Genomic DNA, 20648 nt, shown 5'->3' with positions numbered 1-20648 from the left:
AGAAACCCTCCTAGAACCGTGCCTGGCTGACTAGAGTAGTGCTTGCTTGAGATCAACAGCGAGTTCAACATATTTTAATAAAGCAGTCACCCTAATACAATGGCATACTCTAATAGAACAGTCGCACTCGATTATCATAATCTTTGCTGTGAAACAAGAGAAATGATAGTATTACAGTGTAGCTGTGTGGTAATATCTTTGAATGCCAATGTAGGAATTTTACTACTTTTCTATAATATATGCTGTAATACTGTCGTATATTGTTATAACTAGTCATTGTTTTATTACACTAGTTTTTATATTTTGTCTACATGAGGTACAGTAACCTTTGTACATTTTCATTCATACTTGTCTGTGTTGGTGTGAAGCAACAGAATAGTAATGATTATTCTTTTATCATTTGCATGTAGGGATAGCAACATCGGATGTGGGACCCTACCTCTCGACACTTGTGTGTTTTGTCAAATAGCCTCTGGGAAGGATACTGAATTACTCTATAACAATGACTAGTATGTTTGCTTCAGAGTCAGAGGCATACAGTCTGTTTCAAAACACCACTACTTGGTCATGCCCATTGTTCACCATCAGAAGCTAAGTACTTGGACATTGGTATGGTGAAAAGGACGACGGAAGTGTGCACAAGATTTGGAGGATTGTCGGATGGGATTTCATTGGCCACCATTCACGTCAATAAAGCAATTATACCTTTGCATCATCTCACCTGTCTCGGAGATGAGTTTTCTTATGTACTTTGTTTATCAACCAAATTCTTTTTGCATTTGTAACTCACATGGTTAACAAACTTGAATCTATACATATATATATATAATAATATTAAATTATATTGTTTTGTAACTACAAAAATTCATTTTGTCGTTAATATTTTACAATTGTCTGCATGTGGAAAATTTACACTACACAATTATCCAGTCCAATAGACAGTCGGTGGCTAACCATATCATTGATAACAACATAGTGAATACAGGTTGCGATCACACCACAGATGTGAAACAGCTGGTGGCTGCTAGCCCAGATATCGAACTTTCCAGGGAAGAATCGTTCTGGGATCCTTGCTGCATAAAGGCCAGCACCCGACACATACACAGATGCCATCTGTATTAGGCCACTCAAAGCATAGGCTGTATCAGCATAACTAAAGCCATACTGAATTACGATCTGCAGACCTGGGATGAAACTGTAGAATCCAAATGAAATGAACATGACGGCACGCACAACACGGAACTCTGGAGTAGCAAATCTTTTGAGGAGACAGAACACCAGGCAGAACGCACACAGCACAATGAGAACTACAATGTGAAGATATCTGGAGAACGTTGCACAGTAGAAAGAGAAGTAGTAGCAAGGAATACATGAACAAGTGATGTTTGCTGTGATGCCGGAGTAGTCAAGACGACAAAACAAACGTGCCACATCTTCGGAATGATTATTGAATGTGTGAAAGAGAAATGAGAAACACAGACAAGCAATGGCACCCAAAAAGAACACGCTAGTTATCAGCTGTTCCTCCCAAGGCAGTTCACCAATCTTGCTCATCCTGAACACATAGACACACAACGCTAGCACACAGAACATTACAGCTCCAACCAGATGTGTCCAAATGTTCCAAGTCTCAGTATGCAGGCGGAACATAGTGCCAAAACACTTGCTGAAAGATGGCATCGGGGGTCGATGGCCATGGATGAGGTATTCGTTATCTTTCAGCCAACCAGGAAGGCTGTCAAATGATACCACCTTCCACACACAGGCTGGTATTAGTTGTGATAATGTACTATCCATGGAATCTATACTTGATGTACTGGAAGATCTCTCTCGCTTTGCCAACACAAATCCATCGCTCCTCCTCACAGGAAGGGACGCAGTGTCATTATAGATGTCACCATCACTTCCAGCATCCCTGCTCTCTGGCCTCTCTACAATGCGTTTTCTTGCAACCCCCATCCCAAATCCTTTTATTATAATGGTCTCTTTTCTTCTCTACTAGTTGATATAAGATAAAATTAGATATGCAAAATCCATGAAGTCGCCGGCTTTAGCTATTAAATGATCAAGAAGTAGCGCACCAGGGACTCCAATCTTTGCACAACTCGTAACTTAAAAATCTTCAACAAGTCACAAAATCTCCTTTAAATAGCTAGCAGCTAGTGTACATTTCACCAAGCCTTCCCTTGTTGATCAAGCAGATATGGCGTGATATTATGGCACGTGATAGTGCTTGTGCTTAGCCGGCCCAGATTAGCGCGGGCCCGAGACTACCTAGGTAACTCATCACGTGAATAGCCAATTCTGACCTGCCCATTAAAGATGCCGGTGAGTAAACAGCCTAGAGCGTTCGTTATTAAGTTGTAGCAAGTCTTTTTATGTGTTCACATTATGTTATGCATGTAGCTCTGGTATTAATGGTGTTTTCTCTTGTAGGCGTATCACTCCTCTTTTAACCCGGAGAAAGATGATACCGGGAAGGAAATCGGTGGCCGTTGTATCGCTAATATGGCTCTGCTGCCCGTGAAGACCAGCTTTCGAGGGCCGGCGCCTAAAGCGAGTGAGTGCAGCACCATACCGTATGACTTTTAATAATTTGGGGCACCCATTTTCTCTGTTGGACTTTGCCATTAACTTTAATGTGATGTGATAAAATACTCTAAGCATAGGTTAATGAAACTGGATAGTTTAACTCAATGTATGTGAAACTCGGTAGAGATTGGGATTAAAACCCAATACAGTGTGTTCTTGATCTATTGTTCTGCCACAACAAAAGCATGGATAACATATTCATTATAATACTAGAAAGACAATAACGTATAACTAGTCAGGATTTTAGTGTCTCCATAGAACCTCCCACAAATTTAGAAAATGCATGGATGAAATGTTATATCAGAAAGTAAAAAAAAGCTGCACCATCCTTCTAGTATGTTAGTACTAACTGGTAAGTGATTACCTCACCTTACCTTACCTTACCTTAGTTGTTTGGTTCTATAGTAAATATGCACTCTGCCAATACAAATCCACATGCTTTTGCATTTAATGCTGCAACCTGTGACGTCACTTGAAACCGCTCTATTGGAGAAGTAGCAGGTTGGGAACAGAGGGTTGTGGCTTTTGTGATGTGTGAGTTGAAGGTGAAATTGATAAGTGACTGGTATCCTTTAATGCACTCTATATTACAGGGTGATAACAGTATGCGTTTTACTTGTGCCTAGTTCATTTCCACCTCCTCTATGTCAACATTGCACATGGGTTAAACGGCCACAGTTCATAGTGATGTCGTCAAAGTTTTCAAAGACCAAACAAATGGCCCAGCTGAGCTTAAACTGGTCGTTTTTTTGCTAAATTGTCTGTAGCTATAAAAACACAACATGTACGACATAAAAATTTTATGCACGTTTTAATTGCTTTTGGTTAAAGCAAGGGAAAAAAAGCTAAAATCAATAAAATATGTGACCGTCTCAGCAAAAACCCAACTTGTTTGCACGACTTCCAATTTTTTAAAATTTTCTCAGCATTATCTGCAGTATCCAATGAATGGATCACCAAAAATTTAGCCTTTGGTGGTGAGTAGTTTTGGAATTATAGTGCTAGACGGTAGGAGGAACAAGATAAATCAATTTGTACAGCGACTATACTGGAAATAAACTACAGGTGCTTACATTCGCAGCCATAACTTCCGTTTGCATTAGTTTACAATGTTGCAATTTGGCTTAAAATGTTCACCATGGATTAGCAAATCAGCCAAGGTATAGTGTTAGCCCTATGCATATTGGTATGAAGGCGGTTTAGTTGAAGAAATGACAACGATCTTGCTTATGTTTACCGCATTGTAAAAAAAAATGCATGTGACACGCATACCGTTGGGGCTACAGAAATGAAATGAAGATTTTCGAATTCTCCATGAGCAGACGAATAAGATGGTGTATAGTTTTAATCGATTTGAGTCTTCCTTCTCCGAGTAATGGCCTGATAAAAACTTACGTATCATGCATGCGTAATTTTACAAAAAAAAATTTAAAATTTAGATTTTCTCAATATGCATGCTTGTATGAACAAGTCGGGTTTTTGCTGCGATGGTCACATATATACACCATCAAATTCACCTGTTCATGGAGAGTAAGAAATTCTGTTTGTACAGTCAAAGGCACGCGAGTTATGGGCACTTATTTGCAATATGATAGAAAAGAGATTACTGTCATCATTTCTTTGTTGAAATGGCCTTCAATTCTTTGTGCACACGGAGGAATATAGGATACACAGTATACCTTGATGAATTTGCCAGTTCATAGTGAACAGACTGAGCCAGGTCCCATCTCGTAACTTGTTTCAGTCGTGAGTTATGATTAGCGTTTCTAATTCATCTGCTGTACAAATTGAATTTCTTGCTGTTACAAATGTCTGGCACTATAACTCCAAGTCTATTTATGATATTGCAGCTGTGTAAATTATTTATGCTATTACTGTAGTGATAGTCTGATAATTAAGGTGGTAGGAAAATTGTTGATGAATGCTTAGACTTAAGTATGCCAGAAACTGTGTGTGTGCGCGCATGTTTGGCATATGAAGTAGTGCTGAGCGATAGTAAAAATTTTACTATCCCGATAGTTACTCATTAAATATCGCGATAGTGAATACTATCCCGATAGTTTATGAAACACTTTGCTCTTTACAAAGTCTTAGTTGTATAGCTATGATTTGCAGTCATATAGAAAGTTATTTTGCATGCACAGGACATTTGTTAATTAACTGTGTGGGCGGCCGATGAACATGGACTTTTGGTATAGTGTTTACAGGCCACTCCTTTGTAAGAAAGCTAACTGTAAAACAGTATAGAAGGGTTGTTAACACCATTTTATTGCAGATCTGAGCTTATCATAACTATCACAATAGTGATATCCCTATTTACTATCGCGATTATATCGCACTATCGATACTATTGCTCAGCCCTAATATGAAGATCCACTCAGTATACAGTATTTACCAGTTTGAAGCAAACAAATTTGACCCCTGATACAGTAAACGAGGACATGAAAAATTGGCACCACAGGTTTTACTTTACTTACTATAAGAATTCATGGTCACTTGAAATACTGTGCTTTTCTATGGTGAGCATCTGTGGCATGTACTTCAAGTACTAAATTATCCCTTAAGGATCCTGTTAAGTTTAACTGTCCACTACACTGTAGGTAGCTTAAATAGGCAGTGATAATATAAGTGTAACGAGAATCATCTGAGTTTTCTGTTTTGACTGGATTAATTGTAGAGTTTATACACTGCTCACTTTGTAGTAACTCTGTCAAGTACCCAATCACGATGGCTGAATCCAAGGTGATGAGCTTTTAATAGAATGTGCACAAAACTATCCACTCTAGAACCATCAAGCTAAGCTAAACTACTGTCTAATACAGTTTACTACAAAACTACAAGTTCTTTCTGCCATACTTGCAACTGCCACTTGTGAGTAAGCAGTGTTGGGAAATTACTTTTAAAAAGTAACTAGTTATATATTACTTGCAACTGAGCTATTTAGTTACAGTTACATATTACCCATAAAATAAAGTAACTATAATAATATTGCATATTATATTACTTTGTGTCCATAGCCTTAAGCTGTCACGTGTGAAACTACCGCCTTATCACGTGACATGATTGTGTTGTTGGACAATGTGTAAATCTTGGTTATAAGTAAGAGGCTGGTGAATAAACTTCATTCAGTAGGCTTTGTTACTTCGTTGTGGCTAGGCGTTACTCAGTGGATAAATAACGAGATTAGTAACCTCCGTTACTTGTAGTAATAATATTATGTAATATATTAGATTCGCTACAGTAACCATATTACTTAGGTAACATGTTACATTTGTAAGTAAAGTAACTTGAGTTATATTACCTGTTTTTATAGCATATTTTGTTATATTACTTGGTTACCACAAAAGTAATAATTATTACGCAACATGTTACATAAGTAACACGTTACCCCCAACACTGTAAGTGCCAAAATTATTAGAATTGTGTTGTACTAAGTGACAGGAGATGAAACTAGCATTTAACCTTCGAATTTATTGTGAACATGTTGGGAGGAGGATGATTAAGTGAGTTAAGGAAGATTAGAAGGAAGTATAGATATTCTAGGGTAGGTTTTAGAGTGATAGTACTTTGCTCTTTTTAAAGCCCACTATATTGTAAGCAAGTATGGCAGAAAGAGCTTGTAGTTCTGTAGCGATTGTGTAGTAAACTGTATTAGACAGTAGTTTAACTTAGTTAGATTGTTCTAGAGTGGATAGTTTTGTGCACATTCTATTGAAAGCTCATCACTTTGGATTCAACCATCGTGATTGGGTACTTGACAGAGTTCCTACAAAGTGAGCAGTGTATAAACCTATCTATAAAAGGGTGTAATATTTACCTGAATGGCTCAGATCACAGAATGATTGCCAGCCATTCTGGATTACATGAGGAATGTGAGGTGAACATATTAACGTATTTGGCCTAGTTTTCCTTATTTCAGCAAGTTTTCGTAGGATCAACAAAAATGAAAGTGACGTCACCACAACTGCTGTATAAGTACTGCCACATGCTCACACCAGTCGGCCATTTTTATAGATAAAGTGGATTTGCTGATTGGTGTAATGCTAGTAACAAAGGAGACTCTGCTCCTGTCAATGTAGAAGGCTCTGCTCCTAAGTGATATGGTTGAACATACTGTATCAATGGGTAAGGGATGGGTGAGACGTTGATATATTCACCTCACATTCCTCATGTAATCCAGAATTACAAACATCACGTTGATACAGTATGTGATCTGAACATTCCGAAATGTAATGACCTGAATGGCTCAGATCACAGAGTGATTGCCAGCTTGCCCAATGGGCATACCATCAACTTTCTCACGAGTTGAAGAGATAGCTGATAGATAGGAATTTAATAAGCTGTGCTGGTAGCCTTGCTAAGAAATTGGTTACATTACTTATAGGGCCTGAAAAGGGATTTCTGTTCTGTTTAGCACACCAGCTAGCCCCATTTCCCAAAGCAGGAATTGTATGACTTTGTAGATTTGTCTCTCCATGATGAGAGGACAACGTCTGTAGCTGTCTGAGAAACTGGCTGCCTTCGTATTGTTGGCGGATATAACCCGCACGGCTAATTGTGGGATAATGTCTGGTAGATTGTTCCAACACACTGGCTGTAATGTGTCTGGAGACTGTGGGATGAGGAATGGTGCTCTGGCCAGCATTTGGAGGAGCATGGGATACCATGGTTGGGCTTTCCAGTACTAGCTCCTGAACTCCTTGGGAGTGAACTAGGGATAGGACTCTGCCTATCAGACCCCAGGGTGGATTAGCATACAGCTTCCCTGGAAGGGTGTTCCAATCCTGAGTAAAGGCATCTGTAGCCACTGCTAGTGCGTCTGGTTTCCAGCTCACAAATATTGGGAGCTGAGATGATAGCCTGCTTGCAAACAGGTCTGTGGACAGAGGTCCCAACAGATGATTGATTTCCTGGAATAGGATTGGAGAGAATTTCCACTCTGATCTGTCTGACCAGGTTCTGGACTCCTCGTCTGCAATTGTGTTCAAAACTCCCGGTAGATGCTGAGCATGAAGGAGGATATTCCTCTCCATGCACCACAATCACAGGTCCTTTGTTAGCTGGGACAACTTTAGTGATGCTGTTCCCCTCCTCCTGTTGATGTAAGCAACTGCTGTTGAGTTGTCGATTTGCAGGAGGATTGAAATGCCTGACTTCTCTTTTGCAAAGGTCTGAACTACCAAAGTGGCTGCTAGTAGTTCCAGGCAGCTGATGAGGAGAGACTGTTTGGATGGGGACCATGGACCTCTGGTCTGATTGCCATTGCAAGTGGCCCCCCAGCCTTGTAGGGATGCTTCCGATGTTATTGTCAAGGATGTTGACTGGGTGATCAGGCTTCTTCCATTCCAAGTGGAGAGGTGGGGCTCCCACCACTGAAGGTCCTCCAGTGCTTGAGGGGACAGCTGACTGCTGCCTGATAATTCTACAGATTGTTTGACAGAGCTTGTTTTAGGCAGACCTGGGGTGAACAACAGAATAGGGAGCCATTTGCAGGGCTGGTGAGGTGACATTTAGTTTCCCTAGGAGCTGGGAGAGTAGTTGAGCTAATGGTTGCTTTGAATGTAACAGGCGGCATGCTTCTAGTCTGATTTTCCTGATTTTCTCTCCTGGAAATTTCAGGTCCATTGAAAGGGAGCTTACAATCATTCCCAGGAACTCAATTTCCTTCATGGGTTACAAGATGGACTTTTTGCTGTTGATAATGAATCCTAGGTTCTCGAGGAGGAACAGAGTGCACTGGACGTGCTTCGTTAGTTTCTGCTTGGAGTCTGCCATTAGAAGCATGTTGTCCATGTGGATTACTAGTCGAATGCTCAGTGATCTGAGCATCTCGACGGCTGGCTTGATCTTCGTGAATACTCTCGGGGCTGTGCACAAGCCGAAAGGGAGACAGTTGAACTGGTATGTCTTCTTCTCCATCTTGAAGAGGAGATGTCAGATTTGGGAGGCTATTGGGACCACGAAGAATGCATCCTTCAGGTCCACCTTTACCATCCAGTCATCTCTCCTTAATAGAGCTTTGACTGTGTGCAGGACCTCCATCTTGAAATGCTCTGATTTCACATGTCTGTTTAAATGCTTTAGGTTGATGACAGGTCTTTTGATAGATGGCCTGTTTCTGCAGGAAAGGCTGTATATCCTTTTCCAATGTTATAGTGTCCTCTGAGGACAGGTGAGGGTTGTGGGGAGGGGAGTATTGGCTGGGGACAGACGTGAGGGGATGTGGTAGCTTCCGTCACTGTCTGAATCACCCATGTCTGCGGAGTTAGGGCCTTCCAGTTCAGACAGAATAGGCTGATTCTGCCTGCAAATGTCTGACTGGACTGACAAATGGTCTCTGCCATTTGGATTATATCTCTCTGAGTAAGCTGGGTCCAAGGTGGATTCTCCAGAATTATAAGGAGAAGTGCACTATGGGAAGGCCCAACACAGAGTAATGAGTGGACTCTGCCACTGAACACATTTGTATCTTCTGAGAGTGTAATGGTGTGATCTCTGACACCTGTTGATTGGTGGGTGATAGATCTGAGGCTTGTGGTATGTTCTCTGATACCCTTTGGTTGGCTGTGCACTCTGGCACCTGTAAGATCACTACTGGTCCATTTATCACCCTGACTTCCTTGGTATTGGGCCCTAGACACCTGCTCTGGGTGTCGTTTATGATCCTTTGATAAACTCCTTGAGTATTCATACTCTTATTGGAATAGCATACAGATATGAGTTCATTTACCGGTCTTTTTTGGGGTTCCTCTGACCCCTGCTGCTGCTGCTGCTGCTGCCACCTCCCCGGGACTGTGGAGGGTTGCTCCTCCGAAAAGACCGTTTTCCATGAGCATATGAAGCGGATAGCTTCATATCAGTGCCTCCATGTGATCTTTCATCCTTTGCTGGAAGGAGGAACCAAATAGGAAGGGGACGGCATCATTAAAGGTAGATTCGTCCTGCACCAGGGTGGATAGCTCTTTGTTAAGACATTGAGAGGCTCTGTGACGTCTCTCAGAGGATAGGTGAGCTGATGCATTGCCAACGAGTTTTAAAGCTTGTTGGGCAGACTCCGCTGCTTCTTTCGAGTTAAGAGTCCCTGCTCTGGCTGATTCCAGCATGTTCAGGGGAGTGACAGCATCTAATACGTATCCCTGTAGACCTGCTAGGCCCTTGTCAGCTGTCTTTGCTGCTGGCGTCATCCTCGACTAGATAGTGGGGTCCAACTTAGGGACCTTTGTAAGTGGAGTGTCAGGGATGGGCTACTTTCTTTTGAGGCTTTTCCTCTTCTTGGGCAGCAGTTTGTGGGAGAAGGCATCCTTGACAATGTTAGCAGTGGTGGATGATATTCTGCAAAGGTCGCCCTCTGGCGAGTCTGAATCACTAGGTTCCCAGTAGACTATTTTGTCTAGTCAGGAACTTCGTCTTCCCTTTCTCCCCAGTCTGATGACCCAATGCTGGCTGGATGGGGGGGCTCCAGGTAGTTGGATTCCTGCTGGGGCTCTGTCCCGGTTATTGTAGGAGCTCTGCTCCTGGGGTTGCGTCGTAGCGGCTGGGAGGCTCTGCCCCACTGTACTGGGCGATGGCTGGGGGAGGCTCTGCTCCATGGCATGGGATGACGCAGTGGGGAGTCTCTGCCCCTGCACTGCCAAATCTTTGGCTTTGTCTTCAATAGTGTCGAATCTTGAAGTAATTCTTCCCAGTTCGTCGTACAGCTGAGAGTGGCTTGTTTTGATTTCTCCGCGTAAGGACTCTAGCAAGGATGCTAGTTGCGATGATTCACGCTTGGACCCACTGGAGTGACTTCATTTGTGATGGCATCGGTGCTTGAGAGGGAGAGTCGCTTGAAGACATGATAGGACGATCCTACTACTGACTGGTTGAAGCAAGAAAAATGGCCGATTGGTGTGAGCACATGGCAGTACTTATATATGGCAGTTGTGGTGATGTCACTTCCGTTTTTATTGATCCTACGAAAACTTGCTGAAATAAGGAAAATTAGGCCAAACACGTTGATATGTGATCCGAGCATTCCGAAATGTAATTAGATAAATGTTTAGAATAAGAAAAATTATTCCGTTGCATTATTTCATGTTCCATGTTTTCTGGAGTCCCATCTGCAGGTGTAGGTGACCTCCCTTGTTTCCCTACTTATGATTCCTAAACACAATTCCTTGTGATATTTACTCTGAACATGGTTGATTGTGGGTATAGTAGTTTGAACCTAAAACTCCAGACAATAACAATAACTCAATATGTTCTGATTAGCTAAAATAGAATTTTTGGGACTTCGTAATATGCCATTACACATCATTAGTACTGTAGTCTAATAGTATGTGTTGTGTGTGTGTGATGTTCTCCATTCTTGTGTAGCTGGTGATGATAATGACATCATTGATGAGACGATGGGCTTCTTTAAGGCTAACGTTTTCTTTAAAAGTTATGAAGTGAAGGTCGGTTGTGTGTGTGTGTGTGTGTGTGTGTTTGTCTGTCTATGTGTGTGCGTGTGCACGCGTGTGTGTGCGCGTGTACATGTGTGTGTGTGTGTGTGTGTGTGTGTGTGTGTGTGTGTGTGTGTGTGTGTGTGTGTTACGTGTGTATTGTGTATGCTTAGTGTGTGTATTATGCACACGTGCCATGATAATGCAAACTCAGGCACAAGCCACAACTCAATCACGACAACTAAAATTACAAATATTGTAGTCAAATAAAACACACCTGCTGTTTGCCACATAAAGTAGTTACACTAACTGTCACCATGTTGCAGTTCTGTATTTTTCCAGTTGATGGTTCACTAACAAGCAAGATGAAAACTGCTGCCATATTTAGTAGTGACTACGTGGCTCTCATGTTTACCAGCAGCATGGCATAAGATCACCATATATACATGTTGTACCCATGACTGATAGAAGCCTGTACTAGCAGTGTTTCTTAAACAGTGTTAACTACAGACAATGGAAGGAAATTATTATTTCTTAATATGAACATTGCTTGATGTTGTCTGCTTATTTAAACTTAGGTAGACCTATGTATCCTATGTAGGGGACTTTAGTTATAGTAACTTTTTCTTCATTACAAGATATTCTTGAACCTTTTCAGGTCGTATAGTCGATCTTCTCTTCACTGACCCTGTGTGTGTACTCTAATGGACAGCTGGTACATGAAATCTTAATGCAATCCTGTGTGTGTACCATGGAGTGTGACTAATCTTTTTAAACTTGATTTTTAATGACTTTGGAACCAAAAAGTTGGCTTCATCTGGCAATAGAAGTGGTCTTAATGATGAGGTCATATAGTTACACCTTAACTGCATGTGGGATCCTTGCCTTTTATCCAATCAATATGGCCACTGTTATATTCTTATTAAGAAAATATGTACATGAAGTACCTTTCAAGTGATATTCCCACTATTTTCCACTGTTGGGTACATGCCCGTGTGTTCTATTAGAAAATTCTACTATTCTTTTCCAGTGTGGGTGGTAACTTCTTTAAAATGTTTTCAGTGTTTAGTATGTTGGGTTGTTTTCTTAGTTACATGTTGTTTCAAACAATCATCTATTCTGGTTCTACAAACCATCCAACCATTCCAATTTGGGTAATTGAGCAGGCATCCCAATGCAGCTACTTGTCTTTGGCCTAAAGTGACTGGCTAAGGATGGGTCCCAAAGAATTTAATATGCGTCTTTCTTTAGTCTTGTACGTTAGCTGCTTCTATTACAATAGTTATGCATGTTGATGTGAGCTTGACATATCTCGACATTTCTTTGCAATGTACAATCTAAATGGAATCATAAACATAGTTCTTGATCTGGTAGCAGTTTGATATTGGTGGTGTAATGGTGCTGATGCAATACAGTTATTTGCTTGATGACTGTCTCTATTTCTCGTACTACTTACAAGGAGTTGTTAAGTAATTGTGTTTATTTATGAATGCTCCATATGTGTGTTTGTCTTTGTAACACACTAGATCAAATTGCTCAGCTGTTGGACTGGTGTTATTTGAGTAGGCAGCATTGTATATTAATTGTGTTACAATTGGTGGCGTGTATGTCTTCATGAATCTGTTCATGTGCTGCTGGTGTGAAGCCTGGATAAACCTGTGTGAAAAGACCGCCTCTGTGTACTGGCATATTCCGAAGTCTCCAAAGCTGTTCATTAAATTATCCATCTGTTTGTGTAAGCTACTCTTTGAAAAAGAATTTTTATTTGAGACCAGCTTTAATTTAAGCGGAGCTTGTTATGCTGTTCACTGCCCCAGTATATTACCATACAGCACGTTATACTTGTGAGGTTTAATTTTTTTGCAAATTGAAGCCTATAGTGTACCTCACAAAAATTTCTTCTGACAGACTGAATTTTTGAGTGACCAATGTTTTGTCTAAGCCTTCTATATTTTGTAACTTTGCCATAGTTATCAAAGAGATGCGTAGAACTACAGAGAAACTGTCTGTGTCTTGATTTCATGATCATATAAATTCTACTTTAGTTGCTTTGTGGACTGCAACATAACCCGCTGGTACGTTAGCACATACAACTAATTGTCATAGCAATGGTTTGAGTAATCGTCTCTCCATTTATTTGGACTGCACTTGTAGTTTTCACAGTAGTAAGTTTTTTATGCCAACCATATATGGTGTAAAAATAACTATACTATTATTATACGTTTGTTGTTTACTGCAAATTATCCTGTTAGTGATATGCTATAGAGTTTTATTGGCAACGTAATATGGTGTGGACATATCTTATAAGCTACAGCCTGTGTGTAGCTGATATATCCATCTATCTCTTGTTTGCAACACTGTTACTTCAAGTGTTGAGTTGCTGTGAACATGGGAAGTATTCATGAATACCTTGTCTTTGTAACTTGTAAACGTGGGAACCTACAACACTGCTGATAACATGGGTTATATGTTTGTTAGCAACAAGCTGCTCTCTTGTGTTTCCTGACAAAAAACTGAGTTTGGAATTAGGTGACTTGATTTATAAGGGTGACAGTGTAATACGGCCTTAATGTGAGTAGAGTAGTTTTAAGCTTTTGTTTGAAAAGTTGTGAGGATCGATTCTTTGCATGTGATTGTTATGTTATAGTCTTTCCTGTGTGTCATACTTCTTAACAATGGCTTTATATGGCCGTGTTTCTAACCTCTAAATTACGCTGTTCAGCCTTTACAAACTGTAGGTATACTCAATACAGATTAGCGTTTGTCTTAACATGTTGCTTTCATTTTAAAATTTTTCAGGTTCAATTTGTTTTTACCAGCTTATGTTGAAGACTAGCCGTGAATGAGAATCTGTCCAAGCAATCATAAATAACTTAGCACAGTCTGGTCATTTCAATGGGCTTAATCAATTATCTGTTTTTTGTAAGCATTCAATTGATAAAATAGCCGTAGTGTAATTTGAAACATACATTAGCTTGAAGCAGTAAGCATGCTCTGTCATAAACATAATGCTTGAGAGCACGTCACTGTTGGAGTACACAAGTCAAAGTATGCTGATATCTAGATATTTGTTGTAATATTTACATCGTTTTCTGACAAAATGTGTTTACGAATGTTGATGTTTGGACTAACGCAATTTGCTCGAATTCCAGCTGGTCCTGTCACTGGTCCCATTTAGTCACTGGTCCCATTTAGTCACTGGGGGTAGAGGATGTTATGGCATAATTAAATGCCACGTTTTGATTAACGCTGGATCTGAAATGAGCACCTAATGTAGTGATAATTTCTGCAACACTTCCTAGAGGTGTCATAAATGATGTTAAAAACGTTTTGTAGACCTTGAATATGTCAAGGAAACATCAATGAGGGTACAATTTAGAGGTGTGGTAAGGAATACATTGCAGGTCTTATATGTAGACACTGGTCTCATGTAGTCTTGTTGAGCTGTCAAGGTGAAAAAGGAAACATCTGGACCACCATAGTTCAAGGCAGTATATGATATATCTTTGTGTAATTATCTCTGGTACATTGGTGAGTGGAGTTGTAGGGTCCAAGTTTATAAATACAAGACTTTTGTAATCTAATAAATTTCGTTTTACTTTGTAAGAATAAAATTATTTAGTACCTACTAGGCCTCAATTTTAATCTTTGAGACAAGAATCTTGCTTATAAATCATCAATAAGGTTTCTGGTGACAATAATATTGTACAATCATATGTACTGCCAGTGTTTGGAGAGGTTTGCATCATGTGAGAAATTCTCAGCCACCGAATTCGTGTACATGTAAGTCACAGGACATTATCACCTGATTAATTGAAAGTGCATTTGAAAGTGTTCAGTTGCAAAATACAGGGTGATGGGTAACAAATTCCTGCTTGTTACACTTGTGTTTTACTACCTAGCCCAGCGTAATTGATGTGTTCATCCTGTGTTAAAATAATATTGGCTAAATTGTGTGTGTTTGCCGGTGCTAGAGCTGTTTTGAATTTTTAAACTATACACTGAACAGAAGAGAAAAGATTAAACTGACCAACCAATATGTAATGCTGATATAAAAGTGTTCATTTTCCCACAAAATAAATTGCGTAGTAATGTACAGGAAAGCATAATTCTGTGGTTACTTTTCATAGTCATGTTGTGGTCATATTGGGGGAGATGTGATCATTAAATAATTAGGATCTTTAGTGACCAAAGGGTTTTGTTGGTTGCCATTGACAACAGTTAACCACATTGAGCAAGAAGCACCTGTGAAGTATTTAACAGTTAGAAGATAAGCGAAGCACTAGTGTGTTACCTATATGTAATAGTTCTTGTCTCTAAAGATATATAGAAACAGTTTAATGAGTAGAATAAGAGTTTATACTAGTGAATTTTCCTCTGTGATCTGTTGCATAGTTTCTTAGTTACAATATATAAACACACCTTGGAAATCCCTGCCCTGATTTTCCAGGTCACTTTCTATAGGTATAGTGTTATACAGGTGTCCATACTGTTTAACAGGCTCCACTATGCATAATAGAAATATTACAAACATTGTTCCTTCTCCAATATTCCCCTATCTAACTACCTTATATGTCATGCTAGTAGTTAGTGGAAGTATTGTTGAAGGCTTACTAGACATCACAGCCATGTTACAAAGGATGTAGCTTGGAATGAAGCTGGACTAGAGTCTGGCTTAATTGTTAGGGTGTGTGCTACCATGCTGTGTAGATCATTGTCTGTGATGTGGTGTGTATAAGTATTACATGGTGTCTTCATGTGATAGGACGTGATGTTCAGTGCTGTTAGAATTTGTGTGTGTGTGTGTGTGTGTGCGCATGCTTTCTGAGTTGTTGTCTTCAGTACCTGTGTCTTATAGTGTGTCTTGTGTGTGTGCGTGCACATTTGTGGTTTGATTCTCCAGTTGTATTATGAACCTTAATACAGTCACAAATGCAAACTGTCCATTTCTCAAATAAAGGGTGAGGTTCAAATAGGAGTTAACAGTACATCTTGTTCTAGTCCTACCCCTATCAGTACTGATTCTTACTAGTATCATTCAGGTATGATGTCTCCCAGTCACCTGGGTAGATGTGACCAAGTTTAGGGCAGCCAGAGGCTTTGCTTTTGTGTGTGGACATTAACACAAAATACAAAATATGCTCATAACCTTTCACCTCATCCGTTTGCCCCTTGTACTTGCCCTTGTACTTGCAGTACTATGGTTCCTTCCTTTAAAGAAGACATTACTTGTTTATCTGCTTCAATGCTAACAACATTACCCAGTCAGTATTCCCGCCAAAGCAGCTAACAATCCATACAACATGTTTATCAAGATGATAACTTAGTTACCTACTTGGTTACCTCAACAGAACAGTGAGGCAGGACCATGGGCACTTGTTCTACCTCCTATCAGCAGTCAACAATTCTTGTTATTGTGATGTGTAGTACAAGAGGCTGAATTGTGTGTGAACTATTGTATTATTGGCTGTAACTTAATTTGTGCCATTTTGTTACTGGTTATGGGAAGCCTGGTTGCTGTTGTGCTAGTGTAGTGTTGTGTTGCTAAGTTAGTAATCGTTGTCATGGTTTGTTGCTAGGGGTCAGCAGATCGAGTGTTGATCTATTTGACTCTGTACATTAGTGAATGTCTGAAGAAACTGCAAAAGGTACATATGTGTGTGTGTATTATGTGTTAGCGTGTGTGTGTGTGTGTGTGTGTACTGCGTGGTGTTCTAACCCAAATAATAATATTAGTGTGTGCATATAGATGAGCATTTGTCTTCAATATAGTCTTAAAGATTATCTTTTTTTCCAGAACAAACTTAAAGACAGGTGCATCCTTTATATGGGCACACAGTATTCTTATTACATTCACAGCTGGTCCTTAGGGGGAAGCCCACTAGTTGACTAATGTGGCAAATATGTTTTCTGCTTGTGGTTTTGTATTTTGTACTGTACAAGATATCATTGTCTTTATGACCATGAGACAGGAGGCCTGTGTGAATTGCTGTAGTGTAGTTGTCGTTATGACGGACTATGTAGAGAAACTGATACCAGATTGTATGTCCATTGCATCTCAATAAATATGAGTTATAATAAATTAATTAAGCTTGTTTTTTTACCTTTCTTTTAGAGATATAGTTCGTAGGTACTACAGTATATGTAATGTAAGAGTATTCACTATTTTGTCTGCTGAACCTCTTGGCTTTAAAAATGTACATGTAGAGTGAATTGAAGTGGAATCCATTGTTACACAGTTAAGTCACAAGTCTTTGTGTGTTTTCTGTCTATTGAAGCATGTGTGTTGTGTGCGTTACAAGTGTAATGGTGTGCATGTGTTATCCAGTGGGAGCTGGAGTGTCTGTAGAATAACTCTGCTATTGAGATGTGTATCCTGTTTTTACTAGTATTGGTTTACCCTGTCAATGGTTAATTCATGAGTCATTGGACCTATAGCTGTCGAGGTGTCTGTTTTGTGTTAATCCATTGTCTGGTGTTGTGTATATAGTGTATGGTGGTTAGTTGATTACGCCAGTGACATTTGGTGTGTATGTGTGTTTGTGTGTGCATGTACACATGTTTGCACATGGACACTACGACTGTACACATAGACCCACACACACACACACACAGAACACGTGTGTACACCACGCACATACGCACGCACGCACACACACTCAACTACACACTTTGCTTCAACCATCTCCGTTTTCATTGAGAGTGTTTCATGAATACAGTCTACCTTACAGGGTCCCAAGAAGAGGGATGCAGAGAAGCAGCTACAGACACTAGCTGTTAGTGGTTTTGATATCCCTGGTGACTCTGGCTTCCCTCTCAATGAGTTCTATGCCAAGCCTAGTAGCCGAGGCGATCAAGGTACAATCTATAAAAGGTTATATTGGAGTGTGTGCTTGCATATTGGTGTTAGGGGTGTAGTGTGTTTGGTTTACAGTGTAGTCTCAGGCTTTTTTTTTATGTATGTGTGTTTTTCTTTAGTGATAGAAGTGACTTAGTGTTACATACAGTGTTTTAAAATATCTGATTTTGTGGAATTTGGGTTTACCCATGCCTTTAACATTGCCTGCAAACAAAGCTGAAATATGTAAACTGGCGGACAATAGAAATTTAATAAAAATAATACAATGGTCTTTAAAGGGATAATTTATTATTAAAGGATTTCTATTTAAAGGGGTAATTAATCAATCCAATAGGGTGAAATAAGAATGCCAATTCTAATGACTATTTCTAGTACCTTGTGTTGTCCACAACACACATAAGCATAACTTTTAGAATGGCTTTCGAACTAGTGGAAAGGTGACACTTGTAGCAAGAGTTCATAATATAGTAATGGAGTGTCCAACTGTCAATATACCCTGTACAAACACACTGTGTTAAGTTTCTCTTTGATTAAATCAATACCTGTACTGGTGATAGAGAACTGTTTATTAGCGTTAATTGGTGCTGATAAAGTCAAGTCTTTATTCTTTGAACAGACTCAGGTGTAACTTAACACAGTGTGTTCCATGGAAGTATTTCAGTTAGACATTCTCCCCCACTACTTTATTATGAACTCTTGATATAGTAAAGACCCGTGTTTTCATCTGGGTATGATGATTTTTACTCTTATTGTGTTACAAACTGTAGGATAAAGCCAGGTGTTTTCTCCTTTCTCCACCTTTTCAAACACACTTTCTGTAACAACTTTAAACAGGCTGTAGGACCAGGTGTCCTACAGACCTTCAGCACTTGTGCTGTAAAGTCTTAATAAAAAAAAGGAAAAAAAAGATGCACCTGTTAGAAAAGTTGGCCTAAACAGGTTTCTTGATTAGAGTCTAAATATTATATATTGCTGTGGCATCATACTTGTCTTTGCAACAGGTGTGTTTGAAATTCATTGCCCTTTGTGTGTAATAGCTTTGACAAGCTATCTATACTATTCCCTTGAGAAAATTTTCTTTAAAAAATTTCAGTAGTAATCAGCAAATCCTGTAGCAAAGTTTTCTGTAGAAGTTTTGCATTTTTTAATGTCTAGCCTGTGTGACTGTGTTGTACTGAAAAATTTTCTGTCGTGTCTATTTTGTGTGCTAGTGTGTGTTAAACAGTTGCTGCCATTTTTAATAACCACTTCAACATGCTGCGAAGAATGTAATTGTATGATTCCCGCCCCAGGATTTGTGTCTGTAGTGTTCAGGGCATGTTCACTTTGGTCCCTTTAGTTTGGGATTGCTTAATCAGTTTTGTGGAACTGGGTTGGATCGGGATCACCATAATAGTGATTAACATTAGTGTGGCCTCTTTTAGTGCATTAGGACACACTATTAAATCACAACTTACCTTGAAATAAATGTGGACGGTGTTGTAATCAAGACACCCATCAGTCCCAAATAAGGAATGCTGTTTTAATCTGCCACAGAAATCAGGACAGTTTTCTAATATGGTTTAGAATAGATAGTTGGTTCCTTGCTTTTGTGGACACCCTCTATTGTTATTAAGGCCACCTCATTATAGTGACCATGTCGAGTAGGCCCCTAACATAGCTAAGGTGTACTTCATGACCTCATTAATAAGACCACCTCATTATAGTGACCATGTCAAGTAGGCCCCTAACATAGCTAAGGTGTACTTCATGACCTCATTAATAAGACCACCTCATTATAGTGACCATGTTGTTAAGTGGTCATATTAATGAGGTTTCATTGTATCATTTTATGATTTGTTTACTTGTTGACCGAATCATCTAATTTTCATCAGATCAAATGCGCCAATACATTACACAACTGCGACAGGAGACAAGCCTCAGGTTGGTGGAGAAAGTTTATGGCAGTGATGATCAACCAAGCAAGGTGTAGTGTGTGTAGTGTGTGCGCTTATGTTCATGTGTGTGTGTGTGTGTGTGGGGGGGGGGGGGGGGGGGGGGGGCAAGCATACTAAAGTAAAGCCAGACATGTACATATGTTGTATGTAAAGTAATGTTGAAAATGTACTTTAGCTTTCAACACAGTTACGCACATTTTTGTGTTAAACATTAAATTTTTGTTCCATGTGTGGTCTATATGGTAATGTGATTTTTTTCTTCACTCGCAGTGGTGGATTTGCTTTACCAAAAAGAAGTTTATGGACAAGAGCCTGTCTGGACCTGGCAAGTAGAATGAGCTCAGAAGAGACTTTGTGAAATTGTGATACTCTCAATTATTAGATTTTATTATTATTTAGACATTTTTGTTGTTGTTTGCCAGTAAAATTGATTTGTTTAACATTTTGTTAAATTCAAATATAGATGTTTTCATTGGTTACAGTTGAACCAATGAAGTGTTCTTAACATACTCAAATGGAATCATGGGATAGTGTCCTGTGTCCTTAGTAACGAAGTTTCCTGATTTCTCTAATCTTTAATTTGTGTACACGTAAGGAGTGACAATACTGATATGTGACTGCAAAGAATGGCCAAGGCCACTGAATTCAGAGTAATTTCATGGTCAAGGATAAAATTTAAACCCACAATGTATGTGGTGAAGGGGTGGCAGTTACCTGCTGCTGTGACATCCCTCTGTATGAGAGAAGCGTTAGGCAAATGTGTGTGTGAGTGTACACTATATAAAATGTGTCTTGGAAGATATCCAATTTTGTGGTGTGGTATATTTGTTAAACCAT

General features: G+C 39.6%; 1 protein-coding gene and 1 pseudogene across 1 annotated transcript; one reads left to right on the top strand and one right to left on the bottom strand.

The window, feature by feature from the left end:
• Positions 1 to 803: 803 nt before the first annotated feature.
• Positions 804 to 2231, bottom strand: LOC136245631 (adiponectin receptor protein 2 pseudogene; annotated as a pseudogene).
• Positions 2192 to 20316, top strand: LOC136245632 (actin-related protein 2/3 complex subunit 3-like). Its single transcript, XM_066037136.1, has 7 exons — positions 2192 to 2328; positions 2437 to 2560; positions 10948 to 11027; positions 16595 to 16663; positions 17747 to 17873; positions 19749 to 19840; positions 20082 to 20316. Exons 1-7 carry the CDS (start codon positions 2323 to 2325, stop codon positions 20142 to 20144), a joined length of 561 nt encoding a protein of 186 aa, XP_065893208.1. The 5' UTR covers positions 2192 to 2322; the 3' UTR covers positions 20145 to 20316.
• The last annotated feature ends 332 nt before the right edge of the window (positions 20317 to 20648 follow it).

This window comes from Dysidea avara, chromosome 15 (assembly GCF_963678975.1).
Source record: "Dysidea avara chromosome 15, odDysAvar1.4, whole genome shotgun sequence".
In the NCBI taxonomy this organism is placed as follows: domain Eukaryota; kingdom Metazoa; phylum Porifera; class Demospongiae; order Dictyoceratida; family Dysideidae; genus Dysidea; species Dysidea avara.
This window is presented reverse-complemented; position numbering and strand designations above follow the sequence as displayed.

Excerpts from the sequence above, each read along its gene's own strand:
- LOC136245632 (XM_066037136.1), top strand. Across the intron at positions 11,028-16,594 it reads TTAAAAGTTATGAAGTGAAG|GGGTCAGCAGATCGAGTGTT; the intron begins GTCGGTTGTGTG and ends GTTTGTTGCTAG. Across the intron at positions 16,664-17,746 it reads GTCTGAAGAAACTGCAAAAG|GGTCCCAAGAAGAGGGATGC; the intron begins GTACATATGTGT and ends TCTACCTTACAG.